Source organism: Grampus griseus, assembly GCF_964374135.1.
Source record: "Grampus griseus genome assembly, chromosome: 12".
NCBI classification, from domain to species: domain Eukaryota; kingdom Metazoa; phylum Chordata; class Mammalia; order Artiodactyla; family Delphinidae; genus Grampus; species Grampus griseus.
Genome location: NC_139006.1, coordinates 68,396,076 through 68,420,995, shown reverse-complemented (window position 1 = coordinate 68,420,995; position 24,920 = coordinate 68,396,076). Strand labels below are relative to the sequence as shown.

Genomic DNA, 24,920 nt, shown 5'->3' with positions numbered 1-24,920 from the left:
CCTGTGACCCTCTTCTAGTCTAGATAAGTGGAGGATGCAGTGATAAGCAAAACCAGAAATTTTGGCTTTTCAGAGTCAGTCAGTACATTACCCTGAATTCTAGCTTTCAAATGTTCCTGCTTTTTTGCTGTGAGGGGTAGTTGGCCAGACAAGTTTTAGATGTTCTGAGAGCTCTTTTAATCTCAGTTTCTCATATACAGTTATTAGGTAATAATACCTGCATTTCTACCTTAGAGTATTCTTTTGAGAATCAAATGACAAACTGCTTTCAAAAATAATTTATTAAATTAGGCATTTAATAGACATAAAGATAACTAACATTTGCAGATTATTTTCTCACTTGAAACATTCCATTGATGGATGGATGGATGGATGCATGCATTCATTCATTCATTCATTCATTGGAGATGGGATAGAAGGAAACCAGCATGTAATCAAAAGCTGTTTTGTGTATGTATTTCTCAAAGCTGTTATCTGAGATGTGTTTCCTGAGTTGGGCTACTGGAAATATTAAACAGTATTTCAAAAATAGATTGGTAGGCAAGTTTTGACTTAATCTCTTCTAAAGTTACTCAGTTCCTCTAGTTACAAAGTTAATCCTCAATTTTTACTATTCAATAGATATCTCTTTCCATCCCTGCATTATTTCACTATCCCTTTACATACTCACACAACCACATAGTCATTGCTTATGGTCAACATCATATTACCTATAGTTTAAGAGTTAAGAGTATAGGTTTTCAATTCAGGCAGAATTAGACTTAAGTTTTTGCTGCACCACTTATTAGCTGCATGACCTTGAAAAACTTACTAGCCCTCTTTCTTTGCCTAAGATTTCTCAACAATAAAATGTGTATATGAATAAAAAATTATTATAAAGATTAAATTTTAAAATAGATACAGTTCTATTTTCTTATCATGGATATTTTTTCAGCTATATCAAGGTATACTTAATATGCCCCAAATTGCATTTTTAATGTATATATTTTAATGAGTTTGGACATATGTATACATTATGATACCATCACCACAATCAAGGTAATAAACCTATCTATCACCTTCAAAAGACTCTTTTGTCCTCTTGCTTTTATTATTTTTTTTTAATGTTAAGAATTCTTGGCATGAGATGACTTCTAAACAGGTTTTTAGGTGCACGATACAGTACTGTTAATTATAGGTACTTGTTGTACAGCAGATCTCTAGAACTTATTCATCTTGTATAACTGTCATTTTATACCCGTTGAACAACTGTCCATTTCCCCCTCTCCCTCTCCCCTGGCAACCACCATTCTATTCTCGGTTTCCAAAAGTTTGACTATTTTAGATACCTCATATATGCGGAATCATGTATCTGCCCTTCTGGGACTGACATTTCACTTAGCATAATATCTCCCAGTCCACCCATGTTGCAGCAAATGGCAAGGTTTTGTTTTCTATTTTAAAGCTGAATAATATTCCGTTGTATGTATATACCACAGTTTCTTCATCCATTCGTCTGTCGATGGAAATTTGGGTTGTTTCTCTACCTTGGCTCTTGCGAATAACGTTGCAATGAATGTGGGAATGCAGCTATCTCTTTGAGATCTTGATTTCAATTCTTTTGGATATGTACCCAGAATTGGGATTGGTGGTTCATTGGCAGTTCTATTTTTAACTTTTTGAGGAACCTCCGTACTGTTTCCAGCATAGAGCTGTTGTCAAAGTTGCTATTGCTGTTATTATTGTTATAAACGTTAAAATTGTTTATATCAATGCTTTTTTACAGATTGACACAACGGCCAGAGTCACTCACAATACAGTGAGCTAAAGATGACAACACTGTATAGTACAAGGAGCACATGACTAGGAATCAGAACGTCTGTGATCTAGTTGGAATCTATACCATTAACTAATGGTACATCCTAGAAATGTCATTCTTCTGACTTCAGTTACCTCTTCTATAAAAAAAAGGGCTTTGGATGTGATGAATTGTGTGTTTCCTGTTCTGTTTGTCAGGGGCGTATAGTTCAATCTCAATGTGCGTGTGTGTGTGTGTGTGTGTGTGTGTGTGTGTGTGCGCGCATGTGTGTGTGCCTAGCTGCTTCTAAGTACAACTTTATTCTAAAAGAAGTAAGGTATAGGTAGCAATACTTTTCTTAGCTGTAAAAAAATTCTATTGTTAAAAGCAGATTGTCTTCTGCCTGTTTCTATCCCCAGTAATAAGTGCCTTCAAACTCTGTAATTCTTCAGTTCTTTTCTAGTTTCTTAAAACTTATGGTCAACAGATGATGTATTATTCAAACAATATAACTTCCCTTTATTCCCCTAATGCTAACCTTGTTATAAAATTGCTGTGCCATTATTTCAATTTTTCAGTCCATAAAACACCAATGCATGTTTACCACTATATTTATTTTTATATTGGTCGTGAAGCATGAGAAAACTCTTAAATTCAGTTCCAAACAACCTTCTCTGAAGAGCACTCAAAAATTAAAAACAGCACTTTAAAATTTAGTTGACTTGGGTTCCCACAATAAAATTGATAGCAGTGATTTAAACTCCTTGTTATAACTCTGAATTACTTTGTTATTGCAGATGTCTCATTATCCTAGTAAAAAAAACACACACAACAAAAAACAACTGCCTAACAAATAGAAGACTGTAAAAAACAATATTTGAGTCTCTACATCTGAATATTTATACCATCCAAAGGAAGCATTCTGGCATTTTCAATTTTCTAACAGCCAAATCAACATATCCATGTGCTTTACAGGTATTGAAAACATGGGGGCAAATCCTGTACATTTTAAAGTGCTGAAGATTCATATAGAAAATCAATTACTTCCGCTTACTACAAAGTGGGTAAGTTACTAAATATATCCTGGGGACAAGTCAAAACCACAGCCAATCAACCAGTGTGTGGTACTTCCTGATTCCTCAATGCTTTGTAGCCTGAAAGACATTCCCACTACATCTAGGAATGCAACGTGCATTACTAAAGCCAGGACACAGAACTGGGGAGAGGAAGGCAGAGGCTTTGCAAAGCTTGTTTTTAATGTTTTAAGAGTATGAGGCTATCCTCTGGGTTTTTGTAATTCTCTATTTCAAATCAAAAATGAGGCTGTGTGACTTTTTTGCAATACATATCAAGTACAGTTACAAGTATAACTGCTCAGATTATGTTTGCACTCTCAAATTCATTTTATAACAATTGAAATGAAGAAGGAACATTCTGAATAAAGGTTTCAAGTTTGGAGTCCAGATTCCTACAAATCTATAAAGATGGGAAGGGGCATTAGTGCATCATTTCAATAACAAGCTAATTAATTCATCCTATTTCTTTGCTTTTGACTGGAATGATATTAAACCAGAGTGAAGATGGGTTATCCTATGCTGATTAGAAGGGTTAATTGCCGCATATATCTTAGAGGAATAAAGATATAGGGCTGAATTGTTTATTTTTGGATAACTAAAGTTTCATTAGAGGGTATAATTCAAAATGATTGTCCTTGAGAGGAAAAGTAATGAAAGGTGTCTAGTGAGTAGAATACAGTATACTTGGAACATCCAAATATAGCCTTTCCTGGAAATATGGTCTTAACAGATATAATTACTTTAGGACCTTGCGATGGAATCATCCTGGATTACTACAGTCTATATGCAACGAATGGTGTCTTTATAAGAAGAGAGACGTAGAGACACACAGAGGAAGTGATGCAGAGATGGAGGCAGAGATCTGAGAGATGCATCTATAAGCTAAGGAATGTCAAGGACTGCCAGCAACCATCAGAGGTTAGAAGACAAACACAGGACATTTTCTCTCAGAGTCTCCAGAAGAAACCAATCCTGCAGACACCTTAATTTCAGATTTCTGGTTTCTCCTGAACTGAAAAAAAAATCTGTTCTTTTAAGCCACCACATTTGTGGTAATTTGTTACAACCCCCCTAGGACTAATATAGCATCTTTGATAGTAAAAAGGCTAAAACTTGCTGCTCTATATAGTTATCTTTTTAAACAATTTTGCTTTTCGTCGAAACTAAATCCTAAAATTTGTATATTTAGAGCGTCAAAATTTTGGCTTGATTATATTAAGCTGAATGTGTTAAATTCCATTTGGCAAAAAACCCATAAATACTAAACAATTCATATCAGTAAGGTCATTCTTCATTTATTTTCTTGACCAGTCCCTTCTTAGTTGTTCAATGGGCATACAGTTAAAGTCAGTGGTAGGAAATCTTCAATTTTGGTAATCAAAAGTTATAACATCAGAGTCTTGACATTTTATTTGTTTTTCACTGTACATATGCAGTTAAATGCATATTTTATTGTTACAAAAGTAAGCAATAATCACTATTAATATTTTGATATTTAGAACATATTATTCTAAATATTTTCTTACGGATTTTTTGGTTTATAAATATGGACTCATGCTTAATACTGATTTAAAACTGAGTTATTCACTTAACATGCTTTAAATAATTAACATGTAATTTAACATGTTTACATTACAGTATTCTCAATAGATATACAGTATTCCTTGATATGATTGTGTCTGAATTTTCTAGTTAACTGCCTACAGTTAGATACTTAGGGTCATTTTTTTTCTTGTTATTTGCTATTAAAGTAACGGTGCAATGAACATGTTTTTAGTTCAAAACTTTGCAAAAAAATATGTCTGCCGAATTGGAACAAACTCCTAGAAGTTGGAAACTTGACTCATACATTTATGAATACACACACATACACACACATACATCTGTATATAACAGAAATCTCCACATTGCTTTCCAGAAAGATTCTAGAAGCTTTCTGTCCCACAAGTAGTATATGAGAGTTCATGTTTCTTTTGTACACTTTCCAAAACAGTGTATCATCATTCATTTTTATCTTTATTACTTTAATCAAAGGAAAATGCTAACTCAATTTTGTTTTAATTTGCATTTCTCTGCTAATGAGATTGAACATTTTATTACACTTGTTGGCTATTTATAGTTCTGTAAATTGAATATCCAGTCCTTAGTTTTTCTATTGGAATGCTCATATTTTAATTATTTTATAAAAAAGAAGTTTATTTTATATTTTTAATATTTTTCATTTGAGAAGGAAAAGCAATGATTAAAAAAAGTTTCAGGGCTTCAAATGCCAATATCTATTAAAATACAAGGTTTGGATTAAATTATTCTTAGAGCCTCTTCTTCTATTCAAATATTAACTCTCAGGAATTATACTAAAATTTTTAAAGCAGGATTTTTCAATTTTGGTGATTTATTTTAAAGTAAACTATGTACATGTTGTATCAAATATTCCAGTGAGCAAACATGCCTCACTTCAATATTTTTACCTTCTTCCCATCATTTTATCCAGGAAAAAGACAGGATCTTGGCTTTCCTTAAGCTTTTTAAATGGAATGGTAGAGTGCCATAAGTTCTGCTTAGACTTAATAATACCTTCCTAGGAGATTCTGTCCAGATATAAAACAAGTAATGTAATTTTTTGGTAATCTATTTTGGAAGCACTCTCACAATCACATTAACATTTTATAGGCATAAGAGGCAAAACCTAAAGGGAAAAAACAGCTTTCTATCAAGTCTCATATTGTAGGCTGAGCAAGTAGCTTAAACTGTGTGTGTTTTATGATTTCAGATGGAAATTTACTGAGTACCTCATACAGAGAAAGGAATAAATAAGAAGTTACTTTCCTTTATTCTCATCTGCGATGATAGTTATCCATTTTCTGTAAGTTATGATTTTTAATTTGTATGTTGTCATGCAGCCAGTTTATGTGCCGTGACACATACGTTCAACTTGACCCGCCAGTTTTTGCCATGAGCCACTGCTATATGCTTTGCTTTCCAAACCCTTAGTTCATGCTCTCTTTGGTACTACACAGCCCCAAGTGCTGCTTCCACCCTAGACCAAGCCATCACCACATAAAGTGCTGAGGAAAAGGAGAGAATTCCATGTTTGTACATTTACCAGAAGTGCCGGCTTCCCAGGGGGCTGGCAGGAGGTACAAAACAGTTAACAACCTATTGGTGGGCTTACTTTGACCAATGATAGACAAGAGAGGAACTGCTCACGCTTCCTATCCAGCCATCCTCTGTGGGCCACAGCAGTTAAATTAGCTTCTCTAGTGATACCCTACCAAGGCCAAGCAAGCTGTGGGTTTGTTCTAAACTTGGGGCCAGCTCAATAATACGTCATCATTATTTGATTTATTTTCCTCCCTGGCTCATTTTCCTTGTTCCCTCACTCTTGCTTTCCTGGGCTTGCACCCCAAATGCATTAACTTGAAAGCCTGACTCAGTCTCTGTTTTCCAGGAACTGGACTGACATGTATTAATGGTTCCAATAGTTAAAGGAAATATATGATTATTAATCTTATAAAATAAAAAAAATATATCTAAGTACTACATGGAAACTGGGTCCAGTTTTCAGACAGAATTTTGACCCACTATGAGTTCCACCAACATTGCTATGTAAGTGAATTTACTTTTTTATTTATGGAAAGTAGACTTGTTTTCTTTATTACCCAAACTACCCCTCTCTCCATTTTCTAACTTCATTCTCACTCCTGGAGTTTGAGGGAACAAGGCTCAAAATGACTTAAACTTGGAACCATTTGATTACACGACTTTTAAATGTTATTAAACAGGGCTTCCCTGGTGGCGCAGTGGTTGAGAGTCCGCCTGCCGATGCAGGGGACGTGAGTTCACGCCCCGCTCTGGGAAGATCCCACATGCCGCAGAGCGGCTGGGCCCGTGAGCCGTGGCCGCTGAGCCTGCGCGTCTGGAGCCTGTGCTCCGCATCGGGAGAGGCCACAACAGTGAGAGGCCCGTGTACCACAAAAAAAAAAAAAAAAAAAAAAAAAAGTTATTAAACAGTTAAAAATTATTTGACAACAGAAGTTGTTGAACCAATAATACTAAGAAACTAATATGGATAAAAATTCAATGATATGTTTATTAAGATGATGATCCAGAAGCAAAATACGTAGTAAAAGCATTACAGGGAATATCAAGTTAAAAATGTAAAGGTTATTCTCGTTCAGACCAGCACATGCCATTTAACAGGAAAAAAATGGTTAAGTTGTTTACCAGCAAAAAATATTTTGATGCTGAGGCATTTAATTCATCAAAACCTTCCAAGACCCCACCACGTGAACACTGACCTGTGAACAGGTACCAGAGGTTGTTTGGCTCCAGTGTTTCCACCTCACCCCTGCGGGTTGTCTTTCTGTGTCGAATTTTATAGCCGGTAATAAATCCATTTTGTGTTCCTGGTGGAGGAGGCAGCCAGCTTACTTTGATACTCTGTAAAATAATAGACGTAAATTAAAAGATTGGAGAAAGGAAGGACAACAGGATAGGGTCAAAGAATTGTGACCACCTAGAGGGGTGGGATAGGGTGGGTGGGAGGGAGGGAGACGCAAGAGGGAAGAGATATGGGAACATATGTATATGTATAACTGATTCACTTTGTTATAAAGCAGAAACTAACACACCATTGTAAAGCAATTATACTCCAATAAAGATGTAAAAAAAAAAAAAGAATTGACACAAACATAAGTGCAAATAAGGCAGAGATGCAAGAAGTGTTAGGGATTACCCCTTAGAACCAAATTAAATCCATTCTTACAACTATATGTCTGATTTTGACAAATTTACACAATTCATTTGGTTGATTACATGCATTATCATCTCTCCTTCGTAAATGTCACTAAAATGACAGTAAAATATTCTAAATGGTATAAACCTATAAGGAATAGATTAATAGGACTCTAGTGAATGAGAGAGGTTAACAAATTTTTTGAAGGTGCAAATGAGGAAAAGTGTGACTGAGCCAAAGGAGAGAGATGAAACCTAAGTACCTCCTTAAGAGATATTAATGAAAACAAGGTGATTGGCAGGACCAAATTCAGGCAAGACTAGAAACTGTTACTTCCTAAATACCTTACAAAGCAGGACAGTTATGTTTCTGAGACAGAAGATGGATTGAAAGTCCTATCACATTCTGCAAAACCAGTCTGCTAACACTCCCTGATCTTGGAGTAGCTGGAAGCTTCATTCTCCAGGGATATTGAAACAGAAGCCACAGATTCAGGGACACCAGGCACATGAGAGAATAGAGATGAGGGCAAGGGTTGTTAAGTCAATGACATAAGACACTCAAGTCTTCTTCCTTCATCTGATACCCAGAGCAATGGCAACCAGGTGTACACTTCCCAGCCAGAATATCAGATAATTGTTCTCTAGACAAAATTTAAAAGAATAAGAGAAAAGAACAGATAGGTTCCTGATCAATTCCCCAACCGTGAGGAGACCACTTTATAACCTCCACTCATGCACTAGAGTTTGCACTTCATAATCACCTTTTTAGTACTGCATTTTTATGTAAACTGGTAATTTAAGACTATCAGACATTGAAAACAAAGCCTTCGCCATAACATACAGAGAGAAAAACACATAAGAGCATAATGGCACTTGAAGGAAACAGCATTAGTGTAAGGATAAAGGATCCAAAGAACTGTCATTAATACCCTAATAATCAAAGAGAAGCTACTGCATCCATAAATAGTATAAAATACAAGAAAAACAAAAGATTTTGAAAAAGCTTATGACATGTATAATTTGGTTGCACAAATTAAATATTCAATAGATAGATTCGAAGATAAATTAATAGACACCTTCCAAAATTCATTGGGGGAAAAAAGGTAATCAAAGGAAATTGGAGAGAAAAGATAAGAAATCAGAGGTTTAGTCCATAATTTTTGACACCCAAATAGTAAGATGAGAGAATGAAGGAAGAGGAAAAATAAAAGACAGTAAATTAGAAAAAACAAAACAAATCAAAACAAAAAACAAAAAAATCCTCCTCCCCAATAAAAACTTTGCAGAACTGGACGACTTGAGAGCCCATTCTGAAAGGGATGATGGAATATCTAACATAATAAATGAAAAGAACCACATTAAAGCATATTATGTGAAACACTAGAGCCTCATGGGGGAGGGACGATCCAAAAGCTTCCAGAATGAAGAAAAAAAAAAAAGAAGAAAAGGGGTACATAAAACATAATCGGGAATAAGAATAACATCAGATTTCTCAAAAACATTTAATGTTTGAAAACATTTAAACCTAGAATTCCATGTCAAGCCAAATAAATTATGATGTATGAGGAAACTATAACACAAGCATAAGAACATACACTTGCATAAGTATCAGTATAGGGATATTTCAGATACGAGTGGCCTCAAAGATATCCATCTGTGTACCCTTTATCAGGAGGTTAATGACGGTATGCGCAAGGAAAATGAGTGCAAACTAAGGAAGAAAAAGATTTGAAATCCAACAGAGATCCAAATCAGAAAGAGAAATACGGAATTCTCGGAAGATAGTGAGGAAAATAGCAATAAGATGTAAGATTGGATTTGACAAGACACCAGACTCAAAAAAGTACATACTGCATAATTCCATTGATATGAGAAATTCAAGAATAGATACAACTAATCTACAGTAATACAAATCAGAAAAGTAGTTGCCTATGGCAACTTCACTGGAGGATTGATTGGATATGGGTACAAAGAGACTTTTTGGGTAATAAAACTGCATCTTAGTTCATGTCTGTCACATGGGTGGATACAATTGTCAAGACACATTGCTATGGGCTGAATTTTGCCCCCTGCCCTCCAAAACCCCAAATTCATATATTGATATCCTAATCCCCAGTACTTCAGAATGTGATTGAGGGCTTTAAAATAGGCAATGAGGGCTTCCCTGGTGGTGCAGTGGTTGAGGGTCCGCCTGCTGATGCAGGGGACACGGGTTCGTGCGCCGGTCCGGGAGGATCCCGAATGCCGCGGCGCGGCTGGGCCCGTGAGCCATGGCCGCTGAGCCTGCGCCTCCGGAGCCTGTGCTCCGCAACGGGAGAGGCCACGACAGTGAGAGGCCCGCGTACCGCCAAAAAAAAAAAAAAAAAAAATATTCTTTGAACTGAATTTAAGTAATTGGTTGTTTTTTTTTTTGCGCTACGCGGGCCTCTCACTGTCGTGGCCTCTCCCGTTGTGGAGCACAGGCTCCAGACGCACAGGCTCTGGACGCGCAGGCTCAGCGGCCATGGCTCACGGGCCCAACCGCTCCGCGGCATGTGGGATCTTCCCGGACCGGGGCACGAACCCATGTCCCCTGCATCAGCAGGTGGACTCTCAACCACTGCACCACCAGGGAAGCCCAAGTAATTAGTTTTTAATACATCCAATAGGCCTTCCCTCTAGTAGCCCTTGGCAAATCAAGAAGGGTCATTTTCTAAGGACTACAAGCTTGTTTTTTTAAAGACAAATTTAAATTTAAACAGAAAATTTTAAGAAAAATGAAGGTCTTAGACCAAGAGGCAAAACCTTATGAGTTAATGCTTTGCTATAACTTTGCTGAGTGACCTCTCATGTCTCAATCTCAATGCACATATTGAAAATGGGAGAATAATTGTGCTTAGTATTTCTACCAAATGATTGTAAATCACTTGATAAGCCTGGAGATTTTAAATGTATTAATGATTACATGAATACTTAGTTTTTGACAGATAATAATTTTTCTTTATCATATATGAGGACTTCCAGTGATTGCATCAATTATTCCCACATGACCAATACCTTAATATCAATGCCTGGCAGCAATAAATGAACAGAATCAGGTATATGCTCTGCATGCCTGGAGGTAAACCCCTCAATGGTTATTATTCATCTTTGAAGGAATGTCATCATTTTTATTCATCTCTGTATGTGGGTAGCAGCTAAATTTATTAGCATCTTTTATGCTTTCTCATTGATTTCAAGCAATCAGAAGCAGATTGCAAAGATCAAATAGGTTCTGTGCAGGTTCTTCTGCAGATGATATGGCAGGATGTCCCAAATTATATTGTACTTTGAAATTAAATGAAAGTGTTCAGTAACTTTTTCTTATTCAGTGGTATAATGTATCTTATTTTCTCTATGAAACTTATATTGTCAGTGCTCAGTGGCTCAGATTCTACTGCCCATCCCCTCACCAAGCCACCTAAAGCTGTCACAACCTAGTCTTCATGGGCAAGCCTGGTAATGATTTTTATTAAAAGTACTTAACACGTGTCCTTGACTTTTTAAAAATCAATTCTAGTAGCTGTGACTTGACTTTTGGCCCTTTCATTACTTGAGAGTCTGCACTTTTCCAGTGTTGCAGTGTTTTATCTTGAATCAAGGATTAATTTCATTTTTTTTTCAGATTTGGTAGAAAACAAGAACTGCAAAACTTAACTTCTCCAAATCCCTCCATCCCCTCTTTGGTTACCACAAAAATGAGTTTGTTTAAAAATAAGCATGGTGAAGAGCAGTTAGATTTATTGAGAAAGGATCTCGTTGGCCATTATTTCCTAACTGTCTGAGATAACCCTATCCAATTTGGTGATGTGGTATCATCCTTCTCATGGGCTACATTAATCCAGTCCTTAATTCTTCCTTCACTCTAGATGTGCATAAATAGTAACTAAGAAAACCGAAGAAAACATTAATAAGCTCACTACCCCATCCTCACTTTTATTTTCAGAAGCCACGTTTCATAAACTTCAGTTTTCAGTTCCACATATCACATTACACACTTACATCTTGCCTTATTCTCTCTAGGGCGAATTGCAGGGGAAGACCAGCCCCTCTTAATACATTCAGTTACTGTAGTAGAGAGTCTTTTTTTAATTTTTTTTCCCCCAATTGAGTAATTATTTATTGAGGATCTGCTTAGTGGGTGAACAACAAAAAGACACATTGTAAACCAAAGTTAATACAAGATTTCAGTCATCAAATGCCTATTTCATGAAGGACACTGTACAAGGGTGGGTATACAGTGATGCATAAGACAAATTGACCGTTCTTGAGAAGCCCAGTCTGGTGAAGGTTGGACAAGGAGTCTGGCCTCAAGGTGGGCCTGGCTAAGAGCAGAGACGGATCAAGAGCTCTATTTCTTGGAAATGCGTGTGATACATCAAGGATGATAAAAAGGCCACAAAGCAAGAATTTCTGCTGAGGCTTTGAAAGGTCTAAGTGACAAGTTTGGAATAAGGCCTTAATCACCAGGATACAGTCTAGATTTGAGCTGATAATGAATATCTTTTAGAGTTTTGAGAAGAGGAGTCATATTGGTTGAGGACATATATTTTGACACCATAAAATCACTAAGCAGCTGATAATGCATTATAATTTTTGAGAGTAAAGTACCATTACTCTTGTTTTACATAAGAGATTAAGAAGCCTGCCTAAGGTCTTATAAGTAAAGCGTGACAAAGCCAGGATTTGAACTCTGTTCTATATTAAATCCAAACCCAGAGCTTTTGAGCATTATATTGGAGGGCCTTCAGCAAAGCTGTGGTCTCAGAATCTCCTGGCAGTCTACCATCTACCTTTTTAATAGATTTAATGCCCTGGGAGAAAGCCTTTTTTTTTTTTCCCCAGTGGTTTTATCTAGATAGCATTCCCATAGAAGGGAATTGGAGGGCACCTTTTGAAGGAAGATCCTTGCAGCAAATAAGAACACCTTGGTTGAAACACAGCAGAAATCTAAGGATCCTGACACTTAACTGAAAGTCAGTTTTAGACTCTGCCCCTTATTTCTCTTCTGTATTTATGGGAACTTGTTGAATCTCATGTGAACTTCCCTGAAGAATGAAATATGCTTTCAGTACTCATGAGGCTCTACAGATTTTATTAAAAAGAGCCCAGCAGGGGCTTCCCTGGTGGCGCAGTGGTTGAGAGTCCGCCTGCCGATGCAGGGGACACAGGTTCGTGCCCCGGTCTGGGAGGATCCCATATGCCGCGGAGCGGCTGGGCCCGTGAGCCATGGCCACTGAGCCTGCGCGTCCAGAGCCCGTGCTCTGCAACGGGAGAGCCCACAACAGTGAGAGGCCCGCGTACCACAAAAAATAAATAAATAAATAAATAAAAAGAGCCCATCAGCACTTCTAAAAAACCTGTTTTCATTGTGTCCCCCACGCATCCCCTTATTTACATTCCCTCTGCCACTGCCCTAATTCAGAACATAATTTACCATCGCCCAGAACACAGCCGTAGCTAAGTAATTGATCCTCATGCCTCCAGTGTCACACTGCTCACACCCATGTCAGTCACCGTCCTTATCAGTGAATGAGTCACTAAAGCTCTCTGAGCCCAAGTTTTCTCATACGCATTATGAACTAATAACAGGGCCAACCTCAAAGGCTCGTGGTACAGATTATGAAAGTCAGTGTGAACACGCTTAGAAGTTCCATCAGAGTGCTGGTGCACAATAATCATGCAGTAAATTGTAAATATCAATACTATAAGGGAGGAAAGAGGAAAAGAAAAAGAGAGGGCAAGAGAGCAAGAGATTTAGAGATAAAGAAGCAGAGAATAAAGAAAGGCAAAAGGAAACAAGGGTAGGAAGGAGAATCAAGAAATACCATGTACAGTAACAATGTTTAGAATGTGGACTACTTATTTGTGTGCTGACTCAACAATTTTTCTTCTGGAAATCAAAAGGGGCACTGAGAGTGATAAATTACCTAGCAACACTTTTTAAACTCCTTTTCTTCCATGAATATTTATTGAGAAATTTACTCTGTAAAATATTAGTCAAATTTCTTGTTGTAGCCAATAGAACCTTTAGGTGTGGGTGGTAGAGACCTTGGAAAAGGGTGAAGACTAAAGGAAGGCAGAAAAGTGAAGAGAAACAATATCTATTTTTGGAGGTAGACTTGACAGCACTTGGTGATTTATTGACTGTCAAGTGTAAAGGAGGAAAAGTCATCAAGAATGACTCCTAGGTTTCTGGCATAAGCAACTTGGTAGATGATAATGCATTTACTGTGATAAAGTTGTCTGAAAAACAATCTACTTTCAAAAAGAGTTCACTGGACCTGCTGGTACCATCAATAATGATAATTCACTGAGGATGCAGAAACAAAGGCTATCCATATTGATAATATTCTAGATAATATTGCGAAAGGCATTTTTCTAATTTTATTGTTTAGAGTAAATCATATCTTAGTAATATCAAAATTATATAATAACATTTAATATTTAACCTTTGATATGTACCCAAATACTTGGTGAATATTTCAATCAATGCTGAAAATGTCTAACTGAGTTTCAAACTGGAATAGAAATTAATTAATAAAACAGTATTTTAAGCTCTATTATGTACATAATTGTGTGAACAATTTCCACAAAAAGTTTTGCTTTTTTTTTGTAAACTATATACTTGATGGCTCTAACCAAGTATGGATTTGATAAAATGTCAATAAGGTATTACAAAGGTGCATAATTTTTTTTCCCTGCAATTATATACTATTCTTGCAGACCTGACATGTTTTTACTTTACTATCATAAAAACTCCATCTCTTGTGATAAGCAAAGTTAGAAATTTGGGTAGCATACTATAATTGACATTCTTGAGTTCATGTAGGCAACTGTTATCCAAAATGACCTAAAGCCATTAAGAAAATACTTTGTGTGACACATTTCCAGAGTGAAGTCTGCCAGTACCACATAAAGTTTAAGTTTAATATCTGTGCAATAATAAAAGTATGGTTATATACAAATTGAGTACTACTTGATTTTAAGTAAAATTTTATGAACATGTCTTAAATTCAGGCAAGAACATTGCTTTGTTTTATTGAAAAAGGAAAGCTAACCTGTTGTGATCTTATATAATGATGCTGAAATAATACAAACACTTTTTCATCAATAGGTTTATTTAGTTGTAAAATAGTCTACCCTTTATCTCTGCCCTGGTGGCTTCTACTCCTCACAGCTAGTACCAGTGGGACTGCTATCTTGAAATTAAGCTCTACTTGAACTACTTTGGAAAGTTCCTGTCCCTGATTATGTAATATGCTAAGCCACACTGGGACACATTTCTCAGGCTGCTCAACTTCAGATAAAATACTGCAAATTCACTTTGACTTGGGTCCCAGTTTTAGTAACCAGGTTTCTCTGGTGGGGATGTTGCCATGCTTTTTTGTGAGTGTTCCTTTGCCTTGTTAATCTGCTTGGTTCATCCAAGACCTCCAAGGCATCCTAGACTGAGTCCTCCAGCGGAGAGTGTCTCCTTTGTGAATCTGTCAGAGGTTGGCGGACTTTCCTGACAATGTTTACTTGCCTCTCTGAATCTAGGCATGTTATCTGCTTTCATACTCTCAACTGCCCAAACCCACTGGCCTTGTGATTCACCAGCTGAAGTGCGTCATCAGCCATTTCTGACACCACCCATCAGGGACAACTGTCATCTACCTTTCTGTTTCTCTGGATACTGTGACCAGTCTTCCTGAAGGAACATCCCTCATCACCTTACTTACTCCTGTTTAGGGACACAACCCTCCTGACACTGGCCCTTACTGCCATACCCATTCATCCCACAGACCTGTCTTCTTCAGGGGTATATAATGGGCACATTCACAAACTATGAGAAAGGTCATCTGGAAAATGCTCCATTTCGTATAAGTTCCATTTTTATATTTCTTAGCTAAGGTAAACTGGGCTATATTTAAATTGATGCTGGGAAACTGACATGCCACCACTTTACTCCTTTCATCAAATTCTGAGAGCTCAACTTTCACAAGCCCAAGGAAGAAAGGGGAAGCTTATGACTTACTTAACCTACTTCACTTTAGAAGCACAGGGGCCTTGAACCAGTAAATTAAGGTCAAATATGTTTCCAAATCTTCACTGTGAGATCCCCAATCCATCACTGTCTAAGGAGACAAAGGGTAGCCCATGTATACTGACAATGTAGCAGTATGGTAGGCTAGTATTTTTCATACTTGCAAAGTAGCTTTTAAAAAATATTTCTTCAGTTATTTAAATAGGAGGCTTAGAGGTCTATTAGAAGAGTGGACAATAGCTTACAGTGGCCTGGAGAGTTTTTTTGAGAGGTGTGGCTAGTTCAACACTGGTCCCAACCTTGCATGCCCATTCTGTACAATAAACACTGGTCCTCTCTTTAAGACTTGACTCCAAATGTTAAATAAAGCTCAAATATCAGGCACAGGTACATGGAACTAACTATACTGGGATCTCCTTAACTCATAGCTAGTGCTTAGAAAATCTTATTTGATGTTCTGTCTAGCATGTAGTTTTGAATTGCTGTTTAGAGAAAGAGAGAATAGTGTTCTTCAAATAAAAGATATTCAAGAAATATTACAAGCTGGATGATAGGAAGTATCCTGTTCCACCCTCAGCTTTTCACTAATTTGCTAAGTGACATTAGGAGTTATTACCTCACTGCACCAATTGATATCAGAGGACCTTCCCCATCTACCACCTAGTTGTTGAGAGGTTATCAATGAGAAAGGGCTTAGAAACTTGAAAACACTGCAAAATTCAAAGTTTTACTCATTTAAAATTTTTAAGTTTATAATTATACTTATTACTAGCAATAGTAGTGGTAGAATGTACACCTGTTTTGGATTACACAAAAGGGCATTGAAAACTGAGCAATTTTTTAAAGAATTGACTCATCAGGTCACTTTGGACAAACATGATTAGGTATTGAAGACATAAAAACAAATAAATGAATGAATGGTTCTCAATGAGTCTGAGTTATCTCCAAAAGCACTTCAACTGATCACAGCAACTAGATTACATTTCCCTGGGAAACAACTTTCTTTGCCACTCAAAAACCATTCAGTGGTGAAAAGGTGATTGCTTTATGTTGATTTTACCATATTCTGATGAGTGGCCCAGAGAAAAAGTGCTTTCTCCATTGATTACCAAACCCTTGTTGGAGTTGATTCTCAGGTATGTAACTATGTATGGTCGCAATTTCTGAAAGCAAAATAAAGAAAAAATCAATCGTTCCTGTAGGTCAAGGCTTTCTTGGCCAACTGAATAAAATTAACCAAATACTCCTAAACCAACCAACAAATCACCCACAAATGTAAGATAGAGTCCAGCCTAAAGAAAAAGAAGAGAAAAAAAAAAAGAGGTAGAATTGCTGTGTATCTAGCATCTTCTTTTTGTGAACTCCTGAATTTAAAATAGCATTTTTTTCATGTGATAATTTGCTATGCATACCCTAGTAGCCAGGCCTATTCTCTTAGGTCCTAGAAACTGGGAATGTAATTTGTAGGCAGTATTCACATTTCAACAAAATTCCATTACAAAAAAGCAATTTGATTGTTCCCTAGAGTTCATGATAAAGCGATCTTACAAGTAATACATTTCAAAATTTGTCAGTATCAATAGTCTTTATTCTCCAGTCCTAAGTCATTCCCTGGAAGTGAGCTGGATGTTTAGGGAGGCTCATTAACTCTTTCACATCGCTAAATCCTTTCTCACACTATTCATGTCTACTCAATAGAGCTACTAAAAGCAATAAAATAGCCTTGATGCAGGAACTAGAGTTCTGAAAGCCAGAACACAAATACATCAGGGGAGTTATCTGCAAAAGTATACCCTTGAAAGGCACAAGAAAATAGACCAATATATAACTTAAGGCAGAAAATACAGTGCTCACTTATTTCCCATTCCTTTTTTGTTTTAGAATATAGAAACCAGGATACTATTTGAGCAGTAAGTTGAATGAGGTAACTTCAGGATAATTGATTTCACCAGATATTTAAGCACCCTGAGGCAAAGAGATAAGAATTTAAGTACTGATTTGAGCCTTATGAAAATTCTTTCACATATGAGATAAAGTGCATTTATCAAGAATCACCAGTAGGAATTCAGGGTACTGCAATAATGCACTCATGCTAAAATGATCAGGATATACTAACTTGGTCTGGAAATAATGAAACTTAGTTTAAATGTTATACATTGCTCAATAAAAGAATAAAAACCATAATTTTTACAACACCATGATTTTTAGAGTAATAAAACCAGAACCTTTAAAATTCTTGTCACAAAAACAATTTCCATCTAATGTATGATGGAAGAAATATGATTGCAAATCAGTCTCACCCTGTATAGAACAAGCGTTTTTTGCTTTTACACATATCAAAGTTTAGACATGTCCAATATTTAGGGATAAACAGCTGAGTCTATATTAAATAAGGGAATAAAACCTTAGTATGAAACATTTTTTTTAAAATGCAGATGCAGCTATTTAACAGAGGCATATCTTCAAGCACACTGTCAAATTAGGCCCTAAGTAATTAATCTCTGAAACCAGCAGGCTTTCAATCTCAGAGCAGTCATCTCAAAGACATGACTTACCATGTAATTACATGGGACATTACAATGTACTTATGAGGTCATTTGTTACAATGTACAGTAATTACAGAGTACTTACATAGCTATTTATGTCTTATAAAATGAAGTGAGACTAAATATTTTAATTGTGTTGGAGAAATAAGGGAAAATATTTGAGTTCCACATGTCAGGTGAGATTATAGGTCAGATTCACGTAACTCGCATTAACAGCTGGTTGTCTCCAGAATCACAGGTGTTCTGTGGTGCTTTCTTATTGGGAATGAAGGTTTGAGAAATATTCCTGAAGTAAGTGGAACTGTTCTGATGAACAGCTGAAGTAAGTGGAACTGATGAAGTAAGTGGAACTGTTCTCAATTGCAGTCTTCAGGTAATACCAGAAGACAGGTCAATAATATAATTTGCTATTTACAGTTTACACCCAAACCATTAATGTCCAGGTGTCAATAGAGTTGCCAGACTAAAAACAATGAAATACACAATGTTTTCATAAATGACACACCACACCACTAGATAGAATAATAGCAGTCCTTATGTTTTTCACTTCTGTTACTTTCAATAAATAATAGCATTTGCTTGGATTTTCAGATCCCTTCTTCTCAAATACATAGCCTACACCATTCTCACTTTTTAAAAAAGAGAACTCTTTGAGTTAAAATTTCCAAGTTGTGTTTTTTCCAAGTTTCTTTTCCTTATCTCATTCTGTACTTGAAAATTCTTAGGTAGCCTAACCGGTGAATTATGGCAGCAGAAAAAAGAGGTTTCTGTGCTTGTTACATCTGAAACATCACTGATATATGAATAATGAGGAGAGCTGATTTAAAAAATTAAAATTAAAAATATTTTTGGATTGTTAATGATCTATTCTCTTTGGATTAATGCCTAAAGTAAATCTTACTATTATTTACATACATTATTATATCAATTTATTCATTAAACATCCTGATTGGCTGCTGTGTTCCAGGCCTGGTGCACAAGGGCATATGCGCCTAAAACATTTTCCTTGAAGAGCATGGTCCTTTCCAGAGATAAATTCTATGATGATGTTGATAGATTGGCCTTACTAAATCTACTAAGCTAAACAGACATACCATACTATGGTCTCTTTTTCAGAAAATAAATTCTGGCTTTATATTTAGAGTTTATGCCTTAAAATTAGAATGGTCATTATCTGATGGATCATGACATCATCTTACCCAGACTTCGCTTACTCTGGCTAAGCTGCCTCCCATTCACGTGATTCAATGATTGGAAACTACGAGATAATGTTTTGTTATGACGGTACAGACAGAATTCTCCTTTCTATGCTTTAAACTGTTCTGAGAATTTCAACAATCATTTTTCCAAAGCAATAAATGTCAACTCTTTTTTGTCATGTAGATATTGTAACCACCAAATTGCTATAAATATGTGAGCTAATTAATTACTGTGAAGGCTGATCAGCAGGTTGACAGTGCTATAGACCACAGCCTCCTGACAAAACAGGGATTCTATCAGTGTTTAATGACTGCTACATTCCTATATAAGGGTCCCCAAATTTGCCAAATTCGGATACTCAGGACCCACAGAACCATCTGCAGAATGTTTCCTGTTAATATGCAAATAAACCAATTAAAATGCACTGACTCATTCTACAGCCAGTCAGGTCTATTCTGATCTACTGCACCAATTTTATTTATACATGCAGAAAGAGCAGGTCCATTTTCCACTAAAGTTCAGAGAAGCTACTCAGAGAGTTGTTGAGAACATAGTCTCAACAACTCATTCCAATTTAAGACCAGTAAGAGGTAGTTTACTTTTGAAAAAAATTATGGGTAACTGTCAATACTTCAATCAGTATTTCAATTAGATATGCAATCATTATGTGTATAATTGATTAACAATTAACAGCACCTGTAGCTGGCTATAATTTTAAGTACTCATTACATTATGGCTGATTAGTTAAAATGATGTCTGCATGAGTACTACTGGATTATAAAGAAAATGATAAAACAATTCCAGAATAATTAGTCTATTAGAATTGGGATTAAGACAAATTCAATAAAATATTTCTAAAAATTTTTTATTTTAAACAATGTTAATGGATTTTCCTTAAGCTATACAACATGGAGAGAAGCTGACCAATGATCATTTCAATGTAATTAATCTACCATTTTCCTGGAAGATGAGGAAGTAGTTCAGAATAAGCCATTGTCCATCAGAACAATAGGCATGAGAAAGGAGATCCTAGGTAACAATACAGCCCCATTTCTAATCTGCTTTATAAATATGCATGTTTTAGAAATGGAAAGGTTTTTTGATCTTTTATCACAAATATGTCAGTCTAGTAAATAGACATTCTCATAAGAGATATTAGGCTCTCTTTTTTAGGCACAATGTGAACCTGAAAAATGGTTTCACACAGTTTTGTAAAAGAGAGAAAATTAGTCTTTAACTACAATACCTTAAAACTAGGCCATAGTAGCAAAACATGCTGGTGTGCAAACTACTACGTGTTTTAATTTTGGTATTCCGAGAAGTTTGTAGTAAATTAGGTACTAGTATTAGAACCAATAATTCTTCCAAATTAAAAAATATATATTCTGCACAGTTTCATATATTACAACAAATTTTTTTGAGGATTTAGGACCTCACACAATTGATTGAGGCATGAGATAAAGTAACTTTTTTCCAATGATTTTTGCTATAAATGAAATAGTATACAAATGACTGATATTAACTTCTGTTTGAAACTCTTCATTATAAAAATATTCAAACAAATACATATATAGAATAGTATAAGACACCACTTCACAATCACCAGGATAGCTATGATCAAAAGACAGTAACAACAGGGCTTCCCTGGTGGCGCAGTGGTTGAGAGTCTGCCTGCCAATGCAGGGGACACGGGTTTGTGCCCCGGTCCGGGAAGATCCCACATGCCATGGAGCGGCTAGGCCCGTGAGCCATGGCCGCTGAGCCTGCGCGTCCGGAGCCTGTGCTCCGCAACGGGAGAGGCCACAACAGTGAGAGGCCCGCATACCGCAAAAAAAAAAACACAAAAGAACAAAACAAAAAAAAGACAATAACAACACTGTAAGGATGTGGAGGAATTAGAACCTTCATACACTGCTGGGAAGAACGTAAACTGGTGCAGCTGCTTTGAAAAATAGTCTATCAATGCCTCAAAAGAGTAAAAATAGAATTAAATATGACCCAGTGATTTCTTCCTAGGTATTCTCAAAGAGAACCGAACACATACATTCACACAAAAACTTATATACAAATGTTCATAACAGCATTATTCATAATAGTGAAAGACAGTGGAAACAACTCAAATGCCCACCATCTGATGAATGGATAAATAAAATGTGGCATGTCCATACAATGGAATATTATTTGACCATGAAAAGAAATGAAGTACTGATACATGCTATACCATGGATGAATACTGAAAATATTATGCTAATTGAAAGAAGTCACACTTGAAAGGTGACACAGTGTATCGCTCCATTTATGCAAAATATGCAGAACAGGGAAACTGTAGAGACAGAAAGCAGACTAGAGATTCTTTTTGGCTGATGGAGGGACAGTGTAAGAAGAAAATGAGGGGTAACAGCTAAAGTATACAGATTTTTTTCAGGGGAGATAAAATAATACAATTAATTGTGGTGATGGCTTCAACTTTATTTTATTTTTTTAATTTTTAAATTTAATTTTATTAATTTTTTTATACAGCACGTTCTTATTAGTCATCAATTTTATACACAACAGTGTATACCTGTCAATCCCAATCGCCCAATTCATCACACCATCCTCCCCACCCCACCGTGGCTTTCCCCCTTGGTGTCCATATGCTTGCTCTCTACAGCTGTGTCTCAACTTCTGCCCTGCAAACTGGTTCATCTGAACCATTTTTTTAGGTTCCACATACATGCGTTAATATACGATATTTGTTTTTCTCTTTCTGACTTACTTCACTCTGTATGACAGTCTCTAGATCCATCCACATCTCAACAAATGACCCAGTTTCGTTCCTTTTTATGGCTGAGTAATATTCCATTGTATATATGTACCACATCTTCTTTATCCATTTGTCTGTCGATGGGCATTTAGGTGGCTTCCATGACCTGGCTATTGTAAAGAGTGCTGCAATGAACATTGGGGTGCATGTGTCTTTTTGAACTAAGGTTTTCTCTAGGTATATGCCCAGAAGTGGGATTGCTGGATCAAATGGTAACTCTATTTTTAGTGTTTTAAGGAACCTCCATACTGTTCTCCATAGTGACTGTATCAATTTACATACCCACCAATAGTGCAAGAGGGTTCCCTTTTCTCCACACCCTCTCCAGCATTTGCTGCTTGTAGATTTTCTGAAGATGCCCATTCTAACTGGTGTGAGTTGATACCTCATTGTAGTTTTGATTTGCATTTCTCTAATAATTAGTGATGTTGAGCAGCTTATCATGTGCTTCTTGGCCACCTGTATGTCTTCTTTGCATAAATGTCTATTTATGTCTTCTGCCCATTTTTGGATTGGGTTGTTTGTTTCTTTAATATTGAACTGCATGAGCTGTTTATATATTTTGGAGATTAATCCTTTGTCTGTTGATTCATTTGCAAATATCTTCTCCCATTCTGAGGGTTGTCTTTTCATCTTGTTTATGGTTTACTTTGCTGTGCAAAAGCTTTGAAGTTTCATTAGGTCCCATTAGTTTATTTTTATTTCCATTACTCTAGGAGGTGGATCAAAAAAGATCTTGCTGTGATTTATGTCAAAGAGTGTTCTTCCTATGTTTTCCTCTAAGAGTTTTACAGTGTCCAGTCTTACATTTAGGTGTCGAATCCATTTTGAGTTTATTTTTGTGTATGGTGCTAAGGAGTGTTCTAATTTCATTCTTTTACATCTAGCTGTCCAGTTTTCCCAGCACCACTTATTGAAGAGACTGTCTTTTCTACATTGTATATCCTTGCCTCCTTTGTCATAGATTAGTTGACCATAGGTGTGTGGGTTTATCTCTGGGCTTTCTATCCTGTTCCATTGATCTATATTTCTGTTTTTGTGCCAGTACCATATTGTCTTGATTACTGCAGCTTTGTAGTATAGTCTGAAGTCAGGGAGTCTGATTCCTCCAGCTCCATTTTTTTTCCTCAAGACTGCTTTGGCTATTCGGGGTCTTTTGTGTCTCCATACACATTTGAAGAGTTTTTGTTCTAGTTCCGTAAAAAAAGCCATTCGTAATTTGATAGGGATTGCACTGAATCTGTAGATTGCTTTGGGTAGTATAGTCATTTTCACAATATTGATTCTGTTTTTTTTTTTGCGATACATGGGCCTCTCACTGTTGTGGCCTCTCCCACTGTGGAGCACAGGCTCCAGACGTGCAGGCTCAGCAGCCATGGCTCACGGGCCCAGCCGCTCCGTGGCATGTGGGACCTTCCCAGACCGGGGCACGAACCCATGTCCCCTGCGTCGGCAGGCGTACTCTCAACCACTGCACCACCAGGGAAGCCAAACTTTACCAAACTTTACCAAATTCATTGATTAGCTCTAGTAGTTTTGGTGGCATTTTTAGGATTCTCTTTGTATAGTATCATGTCATCTGCAAAGAGTGAGTTTTACTTCTTCTTTTCCAATTTTTACTCCTTTTGTTTCTTTTTCTTTGTTTCTTTTTCTTCTTGATGTGGCTAGGACTTCCAAAACTATGTTGAATAATAGTGGTGAGAGTGGACTTCCTTGTCTTGTTCCTGATCTTAGAGGAAATGCTTTCAGTTTTCCAGCATTGAGAATGATGTTTGCCATGGGTTTGTCATATATGGCCTTTATCATGTTGAGGTAGGTCCCTCTATTTCCACTTTCTGGAGAGTTTTTATCATAAATGGGTGTTGAATTTGGTAAAAACCTTTTTCTGCATCTATTGAGATGATCATATGGTTTTCATCCTTCAATTTGTTAATATGGTGTATCACATTGATTGATTTGCATATATTGAAGAATCCTTGCATCCCTGGGATAAATCCCACTTGATCATGGTGTATGATCCTTTTAATGTGCTCTTGGATTCTGTTTGCTAGTATTTTGTTGAGGATTTTTGCATCTATATTCATCAGTGATATTGGTCTGTAATTTTCTTTTTTTGTAGTATCTTTGTCTGGTTTTGGTATCAGGGTGATGGTGGCCTCATAGAATGAGTTTCGGAGTGTTCCTTCCTCTGTAATTTTTTGGAAGAGTTTGAGAAGGATGGATGTTAGCTCTTCTCTAAATGTTTGAAAGAATTTACCTGTGAAGCCATCTGGTACTGGACTTTTGTTTGTTGGAAGATTTTTAATCACAGTTTCAATTTCATTACTTGTGATTGGTCTGTTCATATTTTCTGTTTCTTCCTGGTTCAGACTTGGAAGGTTATACCTTTCTAAGAATTTGTCCATTTCTTCCAGGTTGTCCATTTTATTGGCATAGAGTTACTTCTAGCAGTCTCTTAGGATGCACTGTATTTCTGTGGTGTCTGTTGTAACTTCTCCTTTTTCATTTCTAATTTTATTGATTTGAGTCCTCTCCCTCTTTTTCTTGAGGAGTCTGGCTAATGGTTTATCAACTTTGATTATCTTCTCAAAGAACCAGCTTTTAGTTTTATTGATCTTTGCTACTGTTTTCTTTGTTTCTATTCATTTATTTCTGCTCTGATTTTTATGATTTCTTTCCTTCTGCTAACTTGGGGTTTTGTTTGTTCTTTTTTCTCTAGTTCCTTTAGACG

The 24,920-nt window shown here is 36.5% G+C and overlaps 1 protein-coding gene across 1 annotated transcript in view; it reads right to left on the bottom strand.

Moving 5' to 3' along the window:
- Positions 1-24,920, bottom strand: part of DCC (DCC netrin 1 receptor) — a gene marked incomplete at both ends in the record, with an annotated part of 1,164,115 nt that overhangs the window by 214,898 nt on the left and 924,297 nt on the right. Inside the window, one exon of the mRNA XM_082668331.1 lies at positions 7,152-7,293. Within this exon, the coding sequence (XP_082524457.1) occupies positions 7,152-7,293 (142 nt within the window). The remainder of the gene's footprint in view (positions 1-7,151; positions 7,294-24,920) is intronic.